This window comes from Crocodylus porosus, unplaced genomic scaffold (genome assembly GCF_001723895.1).
Source record: "Crocodylus porosus isolate Cpor-Errol unplaced genomic scaffold, CroPor_comp1, whole genome shotgun sequence".
Lineage (NCBI taxonomy): Eukaryota > Metazoa > Chordata > Crocodylia > Crocodylidae > Crocodylus > Crocodylus porosus.
Genome location: NW_017728886.1, coordinates 5,416,071 through 5,428,707, shown reverse-complemented (window position 1 = coordinate 5,428,707; position 12,637 = coordinate 5,416,071). Strand labels below are relative to the sequence as shown.

Below are 12,637 nucleotides of genomic sequence, written 5' to 3'. Positions count from 1 at the left end.
TCTGGAACCAACTTCCAAGAGAAGTGGTGCAGGCTCCTGCCCTGGGGGTCTTTAAGAGGAGGTTAGATGCACATCTTGCTGGGGTCGATTGACCCCAGTACTCTTTCCTGCCATGGCAGGGGGTCAGACTAGATGATCTGCTCAGGTCCCTTCCAACCCTAGAAACTATGAAACTATTAGAGTTTGTGTTAATTGATCTTTTCTGTGTTTGTCACGGGTAATAACTCTATACCGTTCGAGTCCGTGGGGTGAATGTAATGGATGATTATTGGTGTCGAGCTTATGGCACATAAAGGCTGTTTGCAGGACAGCTTGCATTTCTTCAGGGAGAAGCTCTTGCAGGAGAGTTGTGGGGGACTGAAGCTACTACTACAATGACTGGAAAATGGGTAGACTTTCTGGGATGAGATGGGAGCCCTGTCCTCTTGCTACTTATTGACCTTCTCGTGAGAATCTGTCCAAGATGCTTTGGCAAAAATACTGCTCCAGTTAGACGTGATGTCAGGTGACAAGACAAAGTGAGAGCAGGTTAACCTGAGCAGAGTACATGTGATGAATCTCTTTCAGTTTGAGGGGAATATTTCCTGGGTTAGGTCTGTTACCTATAGGCCCTAAACTGAACAAAATATGCTGTGAAGCTGGTTTGCTAGGCAATGCTGCCTCTATTCTTGATCATAGGAAAGGGACTTTACAAGGTCATCTAATCCAGGCCTCTGCTCAAGGCAGAACCATCCCAGACTAATCCATCCCAGATGGCAGGGTAGTTTTGCACCTTGTAGACTAACAAAACCTGAGATGTAAACTATCCCAGCCCACGTATCCATCTAACCTGCTCTTAGGGGTAGAGTTTCCACATCTCTAGGCAGCTTGTTCCACTCTCAGAGTCAGAAAGCTCCTCCTAGTCTCCAATCTAAATGTCTTCTTGTGGCCATTGCTCCTAATCCTGTTCCCTGCGGCCCCAAAGAAACCCCCGTCTCCATCTTCTCTGTAATTGTCCTTCTGGTATTTGAATACTATTATCAAATCCCTCCTCCACATTAAATAACCCCAGCTCTTTCAGCTTTTCCAGCCTCCCCAATCACTTTTGTTGCTCTCCACTGGACTCTTTCCAGTCTGCCCCCATCCTTCTTGAAGCATGGGGCCAAGAATTGGACTTGGTACCCCAGGTGAGGCCTTGCTGCTGCTGAATAGAGCAGGAGGAACAGGTGCGGTTGTTTTGCCAGTGACATTTCTGTTAACACAGTCTGACACTGGGGACCTTTTTGCAACCAGATCATGCTGGCTTGTGCTCAGCTCGTGGTCTGCTGTGATCACCAGGTCCTACTCTGCAGTGCTGGCACCCAGCCAGTCATTCCCTAGTCTGTGGTGGTGCCAGCAATTTTTCTGTTCCAAGTGTAGGACTTTGCACTTGTCTTTCTTCGATCTCATCTAATTAATGAAGAACCATTTCTTTTTTCAGTCTAGCCAGGTCATTCTGGATCCTATCCCTGCTCTCCAGAGGGTCAGCAACTCCACCCAGCTTGGAGGCAGCTGCAAATTTGCTAAGTGCTCGCTCAATCCCATCCTCCAAATAATGAATGAAGATCAATATCAATTAATGAAGATTGATTAAACAATATCAGATTCAGGAAAGACCCCCTCCCACCTAGATATACGGCCGTTGATGACTATTTGTTGAGCATGATGAGCCACCTAGTTCTGTATCTACCTTACAGTATTTTCATCCAAACGATGCATCCTTAGCTAGTTATCGAGAAGGTTTGTGGGAGTCAGTGGGAAAAGCCTTGCTGAAGCTGTGGTATATCACAGCCGCCAATCTCCTTGCAGTGCGGGGAATGGGGGGGAAATGCTGCCCATCCCAAACAGTCAAATAGGGAACCGGAGCTCCCCAAACCATGAGATCTTTAAGCGTGGGTTTTTGGCTTGCCACGAGGCTCTGAAGTCAACTGTTGGATCTCTTTCAAGTTTTTCCTTTGCAATCCCGAGATTTTCATGGCAACACGTGTTTCAGTGTGTGCTATGGCTTTGATAAAATCCAGTTTGAAGATGCTGGGAAAGCAGTTTTCTATACAGAAGGATAATGGCAAAGACCATTGCTACTTCCTTCCTCTTTCCTATCAAACATCTCCTCGGGAGGTGGCCTGCCATGAAGCCATCTAGAAGACAAGCCAGTTTGAAGCCCTGCCTTTGCCCCCTTGAATTTACTCTCCACAAACAGCTTTGATTTTATTTTTTTTTGATGCCTCTCAGTTAGCTGGTGGAGAAACCTCCCGTCAGAATTGTTGCAGCCCTCCAGCTGGTGCAAAACAACAGCCCACATCTGCACACTCTAAATATTACTGAAGGGCATCAAGAGAAATGGGGGAGGGTTGTCTGGCAAGTAGATCTTGGCTGATGCCATGAGACCCTTGTTGTGCTTTCCCTGCCACAGGCTGCTTGTCTGACCATGGGCAAATCACTTAGCTTTTCCTGTAAATCAATTCTCCCTCTCTCCAATGAGGGTAACTGGCCTGGACCCCAGACCCCAGGCTGCTGTCTCTGGATGTCCACAGCATCCATTCAGGCATATTTCTGTTCTGTTTGTCCTGTAGACACAATTTCTCTTTAAATTCTGTATTGTTGGGAGTTTTTTTTTAAAAGCAGCGTCAGTGTAAAGTTGCTTGTTTAAACATTAATGCAGATTCCTGCCAGGATCTGGCAGCTTGCCTACAGCTTCCATGCCAGCCAGGAATGTTTTTTTCAGTGCACCTTCTTTTTTTTTTTCCCTTTCAATTTTAAACCTAGTTCATAAAGCAGCTGAAAAGTTGGAATGGGCAGCTTCCAGCAACAACCTCTCCCCTGCTCCCGCAGGGTTTCGGGCTGATGACATAAACCATGGTAAGGCAGGCATCTGATGCTGGGGGCCAGGGTGTGATCGGGGGCAGGAGAGGCGAGGGAGGGAGAACGTGGCACGGGGCCACAGGGTGCCACACAGAGAGCAGGGTGAGCAGGCAGTGCCCGCTGGCTGCACCCCGTGCGGCACCCTACGACTGCCCCACCGAGAACGACTGCCAGCTGCGGCCTGTGCGTGGATGGCCCACCACCGGCCTTGGGCATGGGAAGCTCCCATGCGGTGCACCTCCCGTACCCTCCACCACGTGGCCACAAGCCATGCCCCCGCATGAGGAGCGCCTGCTGGCTGTGGCCACGGGGCGTGCAGGGAGGAGGGCATGGTGCACGTGTGGGGAGCTGGCATTGGAGCATGTGGGCAGCACCTGCCGGACGCAGCACATGGCCCCGAGGTGGGGTGCACCCCCCATGCCCGCTCCCCGCGCAGCACCCTGTGGCCATGCCCCCCCCCGTGCGGAGTGACTGCCAGCTATGGCTGCAGGGTGGACTGGGCATGGTGGGGACATGCTAGGTGCAGGGGGTGGGAGTTGCTGGATGTGGGGCGCGCAGCCACAGGGTGCCACGTGGGGAGCCAGCACAGGAGTGCCCGCTGGCCATGGGGTGAGGCATGCCCCCCATGCCTGCTCCCTGTGCAGTACCCTACAGCCACACACCACGCCCCCATGCATGCCTGTGCCACACCCTAGGGCTGAGCCCCATGCCATGCAGCCGGCAGATGCTCTCCCCACCATGGCCGCCCCATGCACCCAGCACCACACTCTGGGGCTGCTTTCTGTGCCACACGGCTGCGGCCAACAGCCGCTCCTCCCACCATGGCTGCTCCTCACACTATGCCCTGTGGCCATGCACCACCTCCTCCACACTCCCACGTAGCACACCCCCTCCATGCACCATGCCACACCCCGCACGACACCCTGGAGCTGCTCCCTGCACCATCCAGCTTGCGGGCAGTCACTGTGCCATGTTCACTCCTCGTGCCCTGGCCCATGGCCATGCAGCATGCCCCCTGTGTGCCCCATGCCACACCCTGGGACTGCTACCTGTGGCACATGGCCGCAGCCAGTGGGCATTCCCCGCGCCGTGGCCACTTCCTGCACCATGGCCCACAGTCACACACACCACACCATGCACCACACCCTGGGGCTACTTCCCACACCACATGGGTGCCGCCTGCAGCCAGTCCCTGCACCGTGGCTGCTCCCCGTGCCACACCCCGTGGCTGCTCACCATGCCCCCGGCACACCTTGCATCACACCCCGTGGCTGCTGTCCATGCCACACGGCCGCAGCTGGCCGGTGTTCCCTGCACCCCCACACCGCGACCACTCTCTGTACCATGCCCCGCGGTCACACACCACGCATCCCTGTGTGCCCTGCACCACTCCACGCTGCATGGCCACGTGCTCTCCTGCCACGGCTGCTCTCCACCCCACGGTGCACGCCACCCCCCTCCCGCGGCTGTGTGCCATGTCCCCTGCACCACACGCCAGAGTCGCTCCCTGCACCCAGTGAGCACTCCCCACACCGTGGCCACTCCCCATGCCATGCCCTGTGGCCGTATGCCACCCTCTTGCACAGCCACATAGCGCATGTCCCCCCCATCACATGCGAAGCAGTGAGAAGAGGGGGTGGAGCGGGGCTGAACTCAGAGCGGCAGTGGGGCGAGGGGGGAAGGACAGGGCAGGACCCGGAGCTGCAGCGGGTGGGGGTAGGGCGTGGGGCAGCTATGGGTCTCCACCCCCACCCCTGTCATTCAGGATGGGAATTATGCTAGTAGATAGATAGATAATATGAGTGCCTTATATACATGTGTGTGTGTGTGTGGGGGGGTGTAGATATATCTATCTATACACATACACACACACACGCCCACCCCTGTATATGTATCTATATAGATAGATAGATATAAAATACGAGAGCCTGATATACACATATATTTTCCAGAAGGGTTCGTTCCTTCATGAGAGAATTGGTCAAATGTGTTTCCTCGTAGCTGTGTAGCTTTGTGGCACTTAATGCTACCGAGTCTTCCAACATCCCCATAACTGATCTGGTGCCTCCGGAGGTTCATGAAGGATGGGGGTTGCATTTGAGGCAGGCAACCAGAAGCTGGGAGTGGAGCCTAGCCCCATGGGGCAGTATGCGTGGGGCACGCTGTCATCTCTGCCTCTCTGTCCTATCCCCTCTTGACCTCAAAGGGATCTTCGATTCCCGGGAAGCTGGAAGCTGAAGTGACATTGCAACTGTCTGATAAAGCATTTTGCCGTGGGTAGGGAATGGGGCAATCTGTAATAATTTTGTCGAAGAGTGTAAGTTTGCTTCCCAGGCGCAGGCTCACTAAGGACTTATTAGCCAAATCATCATTTCTGTCGCTTGCAGATTCAGTCCCCAGAGTCATGGGACACTGTAGCAGAGCAGGAAAGGTGCTTCCTTGTGGCTCTACAGTCAATGAGCATTTATAGATGTGCTCTGGGAGGGTGCAGGGGGCTTTAATTAGTGAGTCATGCTAATGAAAAGCACCTGAGTGTCACGTGTATCAGCATCCCCGCACTGAAAAATGGTGGCGGGGGCTTTGAACTGAAGCTTATTAAACGAGTTTTAGTTTAAAGCATCCCCATCTCTGTTTTTCAGCATGGAGATGCTGATACACATGATGCCGGAGGCTGCTGGAGCACATTAATTTCCATGCTCCAGCAGACTTGATTAATCGATTCATCGAATCTGCTCGGACATGCTGGATTTGCAGCACAAAGGAGCAGCCTCGCTGCATGTCTATAGAAGCCCAGCATGGCTATAAATGGATATCGGGCCATTCATGCTGGGACCCCAAGGCTGAATGGAAGTGATGCTATCCATGTTCTTTCCTTGGGTGAGGAAGAAATCATCCTCCCCCATGAAACAGAGATCTTCCAGCTGCCATAGGAAAGGAGCCAATGTGTCTTGCTTCCTGTGTAGCTCCAGCTCCAGCAGGCTCCGAAAGAAAGCATCATTTCTTTACCTGTTTTCCTTTCAGCAAGTCCTTCAGTTAGCTGGGTTACAGTAAAAGAGATTAGTTGCTCTGAATTGTGGCAATGTAGTTATGGTACATAAGGTGTATCTTAATCTGATCTATCTTTACTGCTTCCTGTCTCATTGTTTGTTTCCAGGAACTGGGGCACTACAGGATAAGTGCTTACTATTGCTGTTATCTAAAGAAGTTGCTCCTTGAACTTATTTATCCTGTGCTCTGTGCTGAAGTTCCCATAAATCTAGTGGAGGGAAACCAGCCAAGACTGGGACTTGCCCTGTTGTGCTGGGCACTGCAGAAATGCACAGAAACAGTGAGGCTTTGAGTGGCTTGCCATCCAAGTAGATTAGTGCCCCCTCTATGCATGGCAGGTATTGCAGAATCAACTGTTTAATTATGCAATTACCTCGAGACCAGCTACCCATGCAAAATACCTATGGGTGCATACATACATGCTAACTTTCTGATAGTTAAGCTGCTTTTTAAAGTCAGCTTAACTGTCAGAGTGTCTGCATGTATGTGGAGCAAAGTTGACATAAATGCAGCGTGAGATAATCCACCTCTAAGAGATATTATTTTGAGTCACATCAGTTGAGCCGACTTAGTTCACAAGATGGCTGCCACGATGTCAAGGAGCTGTAGGTGTGTATGCTCCAATGTGGCTTAACTTGATCTGCCTTATTTTAAGCCACCTTATTTTAAGTCAACTAAATATGTATATACACACCCTATCACGCCACAAAAAGCTCCAACCAGCTATAAAGTTAGGCCTTTAAAATGTGTAGAAATTTGATAGCTGGTTGCCAGCAAGCTTTAATTTGTACTTGCAGCAAGGTCCCCTGCAACTGGGAGTCCCCTCGGGCTGTAGGGCTGGGAGTCCCGCAGCTGGGAGGACTCAGGCCCAGCATCTGCCACCTTTGGGTCTTGACACATGTGACAAGACAGGGAGAGTGATTGTGTGGATCATGCATTAGATGCCATCGTGCCTTTACCTGCATGTGTAGAGAGGCCCTCAGATATAGATGAAGCGACTTGCCAGAGGTTGCACAGATGGTTGGTGCTGAGTACGGAGTCCAGCTCATCCACCCTGCTGCCCAGTACCCTGTGTGCGAGGACAGGGTCTCTCGACTGGTGGGTTGTAGAGATGCTGCAGACCCCCAGGGAGAGCTATGGGAGTGGCTGGCCAACTCCTGATGTTCCCGCAGTGGCATATCAAGGCACCAGGCTACTATTCCCCACGCATTAGCTCCCAAGGGAAATGCAACACAGCCGGTGAGCTCTGCTGAGAACTGGCTTGGGAATAGCATCGTGCAATTGCTCCTATGCTGCTTCTGTCCCAGAGACAGGACAGGTCAAGCTATCTCCATATCTGGCAAGAGGACCTTGAGGTGGATAGGCTGTGCATGAGTGGCACTAGACCCCATTGAGTTGCACAGTCGCGGTCTCAGCCTTGCAGACGGATGAGCTGCATGATAGATGACAACTTGGCCGAGGCCAGAGATCCTGGGAAGAGGCAGGCACCAGCCTACTCAGGCATGTTACGGCAAAGTAAGCAGGGATGTGAATTTATAGCTCAGCGGTTCCTTTGCCCTGCCATGAAAACATGCCTCAGAGGAGCTTATCCAGTCCTTGGTGTGTAATCAGCCTTCCCACCTGGAGCATTTCTGCAGAGGAGTTAATGGGCATGGATGCAGTCCTACCTCACTTTGCAGCACATCACTGATGCAGAGGAGCCCTAAGGATCATTGATCAGTGGCAGCTGCGATGAGCCCTTGTGATCAAGGATGTTCGCTCCCACGGATCACGTAAAGGGTTGCAGCGGAGCCCACTGATGGCTAAGAAAGCCGATCCTAGGCCGCCAGTTCTCTGGCTGGGGTTGGATAAAAGGTCAGACCACAGATTTCTACGTCTTGTTTCCTTTCCTTCCATTTATGTCATTTGTCCGCCTCCAGGGCAAGGTGGTTTTCCTCAAAGGAAGACGTACCTTCTCCCGCAAGACGTTGCCACGTAGCCCTGTCCCAGGTTAGTTTTTCCCAGTTCGGGGTATCAATGCCACACTTAATGTTCGCCATGAGAGAGCCCTGGAAATATTTCCTCTGGCCTCTATGTGTCCTTGGCTGAGGTCGGGAGTAAGGCAGCTGTTTTGGAGAGCAGAGCTGTATCTTGATAGTTCCCCCATCCATCGTTTTGTTTCCATTTTGGGCCTCAAGGGTGCTTTCCAAAAGCACTTTCTGAACGACTCAGGCTGGTTATGACTGTTCTCTGAATTCTCCTTCATTTGAAGTTCAAGACTGGATGACTTCCTTAGAAAACCAGCAGGGCTCATGGAAATGAGGGGGTGAGGCCTGTGTGATTCAGCAGGTTAGACTCGATGCTAGGATCCTTTCTGCCCTCAGTCGGCTTTACAACAATTAACTCTAGTCCAGGGGGATATTGAATGTCTGGTCTAGCACTCCCTGTGTTAGCAATGTCACACCTACCCTTTGGCTTCAGCTTTGCCAGGATAACACGTCCAGCTCTGAAGAGCTGTGCTATTTCTGTTCATAGCAGTCAGCCAAAATCTCCCGAGTGCTTCTTTGGAATGAACCAAAAATAACCCTCTAAAACCCAATGCAAACTGCAATTGTTTTATTTAATTATTTATTTTTGCTATATCTTTGGATTCAGATCCACCAAACTGAATCTGTCTCAGAATATAAACCAACAGGTGCAAAAGGTAGCCTCGAACTCATCGTCGTCTTGTGAGCCTTGTGGCTTTTTTGGCTTGTGACATCTAGCCACACTTCGTTGAGCTCCAGAATGGTTTTAGGAAGCTTCCAGCCGGGTCATAGACTGATGAAGGCTGGGCAAAGCGGACAGGTTTGTCTAAAATAAGTAACCTAGTAAATAGTTTCTTGGGCCTCGGTCACTTCTTTTATTTCTGGGTGTGCTCTGGAAATCAGAGGCTGTTTGTATGGAGAGAGATGGAGGTCATCTTGGGATCCCAGGGTCCTTGCAAGTCGCTGGCTTCTAAGCCATGGCACTTCCAGGGCTTTTGCAAATTGGCCATGCTCCCACACGCATTGTTTTCCCTACTGGGAAGCACTGGGACTTTGTCTAAATGCACTTCAGTAGTTTGGGCCAAGTCCAAGAGGTGGTGGAATAGGATGGGGAAGACCATCTAAGTAGAGATTTGGGTCACAGGAGGGAGATGGACACACCCGGCCATACTGTGATTTGTAATCTTATCTCCTCTGCCCGATACCATCCACTCTTTATTACAGTCCCCATAGTACAGCCTGTTTCATGGATGTGAAGAAGCAGGACTGTGTGATCACTTCACAGCTCAGGCTTGCTTTCCTTCTGTATGACTGGCATTAGGGCTCTGCTAATGCAGCAATGCCCCTTGATGGGCAATGTATGGGGACCTTGGGATCCAAAAGCACGAGTGCCCGGTGCCCGAGCTAAAGGTCTGTGTCACTTAGCTCCGCTAAGATGATGATCTGACCTTTACAGGGAGACAAAGCCACGCCGCGCTGGCAAAGATTCAGGACTGTGGCTGGATGGTGGGAGATGACGCCTCCTGCAAAGAGCTTTAGGGACTTTCTAGCCTTAAACAAATAAAAGAAATCTAGCGTGAGGTGACACCATGAGTTGTACCACCGTAAAACCTAACTTTGGAGGAAGCTAAGGAAGTTAGCAGTTAGGAGGAAGAGCGATGGCTTTTGTCACTGCATTGGATAAAACTCACACAGGAAGCACTTTAGTGCATGCTTCGGCTGATTTAGTGGCTCCCTGGATCCAAAGTTATTCCTGGAACTGAGTACACCCATCCGCTAGCCTATAATGGATAGTACCTGTAAGCCTGAGCTGGCATCGCCCCTTTTAGCATTTGTGTTGCAAACCTCTTCCTCCGCGGCCGAGTCAGCATGGCAACGTCAATAGCCCCGGTACCTCCGCCGGGGAGGAGGAGACCGTGTCCCACAGCTTGAAAAAAAATAAGAGGAACTTGTGCTATGAACCAACTTCCTTAGAGGTTCTGCTGGAATAGATGACTGTCGCTGGGGCAAGCACTGGTCTTGGGTTTCCTCGGAGCTGCGAGGTCTCTGAGCTGTCTAGGTCTAGAGCTTTAAATAGGTGGAAGCAGGAGGAGATGATCTCGGGAAGCACGCTGTGTGCTGCGTGAGCTGTAACGGTCCCCTCTGTAGGCTGGTTGGTACCAAGTACAGACTTCCTGCTGCAAAGGATTTGGCATGCTGAGATGGAATAGGGCAGGTTTTCATTTTCATAGTTCGTGATTGTCTCATTTCTCCAACCGGGGAAAGGGTTTCTTGGTTATTTGCATGTAGAGGTTGAAGAATCCTGGCTCTGTGCTCGGTGCCAGGGCAGCTCTTCTCAGTTTTTTGGGCTGGCAGCTGAACTTCCACGAGGTCTGCAACCACATGCATAAGTGCTGGGATTTTCTTGATCATTAAGGAAGCACTGTGGTATAAACCAGGGGTGGCAAACATACAACTCACGGACCCGTTCTGTTAGGCAGGGATTCGAGGGGGGCATAGCCATTGGAGTAGCCTTAGGGCCCAAATGTCTAGTGGAGTAGCCCTGGGCCCCAGCTGGACATTTGGAGGCAGGAAAGGTAAGTGAGGGCATGCCGATACAGTCTTCACTTGTCCCATTGCCACCCTACTCCCCTCACCCATGCCACAGCTTGGTGCCATTGCCCCACACCCTCACCTATGCTGATGCTTGTCCTCAGACCCACGCTGCTGGACCCATTGCAGTTGCTCTGGGCTCCACTGATCCACCCCAGGAGGAGCCCTTAGTCTGGATCTGACCCAGGGCCCGGGATGCGTTTGACACCCCTGCTATAAATGATATGCTCATACAGCAAGAGGTAGTTCCAGCACTGAAGGGGATCTAGATAACATCGGGCACGTCTTCTCGGTTCCCTTTGTAAGTCTCACCACCGTCCAGAGGTTTAAAATAGCGGGTAGTTGGACGTAGCCCGAAATATCTTTTGCTGCTTGGAAAAACAAAAATAATTTCTTGAAATGTGGTTGCAAAAATCGGCCATTTTTTTTTGCAAAAACGAACCAAGTCAAACATTTTAAACTCCTTTTTGAGAAAACATTTTGAATTGTTCAGTGCATCCTGTTCTTTGGTTTGGTTTGGGGTCTTTTTGGTGGCGAGGCGTGGGGGGTAGTGAGGGGGTGGGCATCATTCTTTTCAAGTGAAAAAGTAATTTTGCTTCACAACTTGACAAAAATGATAAAATTAACCTAAAAAATATAAAGGTCAAAATGGAACGATATTGCCTTGGCTGACCAGAAGTGGACTCCTGGTCAGCCAAGGCAATATTTCACCACCTATTGCTTTTGGGACTTTGGTCAAGTCTTTCCACTTCTGAGCCTCAGTCTTCTCCGCCTGTAAAATGGGAATACAACTGCACGGTAGGAGTTGGGGATGCAACTGCAAGGTGGGAAATATTGTTCTATTTTGACCTTTATTTTTCACCAGGTAAGAAAAATGTGAAGCTTGGATTTTCCATCCTGATTTCAGCAGAGAGAAACATTGAAGTCTTAGTTTCTTGCAGGGTAGGAAACCTGCCTGCCCAGTCCTAAACAGAACTGAAGTGTGCTGAGATCCAGTCCAGGCCACTACCCAAAAGACTGCATGGCCTCTGAAGCCAGGACTAAGTGCACCGATCTCTTATCCCTGAATGTTTGAGTGTGTTTGAAGGTGTTGGAGGGTGCAAAAAACAGTGGCAGGACGCTGAGGACAGAGGCTGATTTAAGCAGCAGTCACCTGAAACGGGAGAGGAAGTGGGCTGTCAAGGGATGCAGGTGGGAGACCAGTTGTCCCACTAAGAGGTGGTGGAAAGGGTGAGAGAGAAGGGTAAGTCAGGGATGGGGAGCAGTGGCATAGCAAGACTGGGGCATCTGGGGCAGCCACCTTGGGTGCTGACGTGGGAGGAGGGGAGGAAGACAGTGCGGGGGGTGGGGGAATGGTTGCTGTCCCAATCGCACGATCACACCAGGAGCACGACGGCAGCTGGAAGTCAATGCTGCCCTTGCATGGGGCCCTGGAGTGGGTGCAAGGTCAGACAGGAGGACCAGAGCTGGTTGGGAACTTGCCAGTGGGAAAAGCAGGCGTCTCTTTCTGCATGTTGTACATGTGGGTACGGACGCACATATTCCAAAATGCCGCGGATGGGGTGTGAAGTGCTGCGTCTCCAATGGCAGGGGACCCAGCCCAGCCCTTCATGGTAGCTGGGTAGTGGGGAGAGCGCTTGCACACGTGCTTTGGAAAGCCTCTGGGGTGGGTGCCCTTTGGCCAGGGCTGTTGTCGTTTCTCTGCTTGAGTCCTAACTGCGAGTTAAATAAACTTCGGGAGCTGGCAAATGACCCGTCTGCAATGCGTCTGCCTGCCTTGGGGGGGGGAGAGTGCTTGGATCCGTGCTTTTTGGTTCCCGGGGTTGTGGGAATCGAAAGGCCTGGGCTGGATAGAGAGTGAAGACCCAGCTGGCTGTTAGAAAGAGACCTCCGATTGACTGTGCCAAGCAAGGGCGCTTGTGGGGAAAAACTGCCAACAACACAGGAAAAGAGGAGGCGGCTACAGCCCAGAGCAGCCAGTAGCAGCAGTGTGTGTAAGGTGAGGAGCAATGCACTGTGGGATGCCTGGAGGCCCGACCAGCCCTGTGTCATGGAGCGCTCGGTGTCCGCATGCACCCTTGAACTGCTTCGAAATAGCACTCGATTTTCCA

At 51.4% G+C, this 12,637-nt stretch overlaps 1 protein-coding gene across 2 annotated transcripts in view; it reads left to right on the top strand.

Moving 5' to 3' along the window:
- Positions 1-12,637, top strand: part of ALS2CL (ALS2 C-terminal like) — a 100,714-nt gene that overhangs the window by 29,383 nt on the left and 58,694 nt on the right. The window contains exon 1 of one of the 2 annotated variants that reach the window (XM_019529605.1): positions 2,780-2,877. The exons of the other annotated variant lie outside the window; for it this stretch is intronic. Within the exon in view, the coding sequence (XP_019385150.1) occupies positions 2,875-2,877 (3 nt within the window). The 5' untranslated portion in view covers positions 2,780-2,874. Of the gene's footprint in view, positions 1-2,779; positions 2,878-12,637 lie in introns of those variants that run through there. 2 annotated transcript variants of the gene reach the window in all.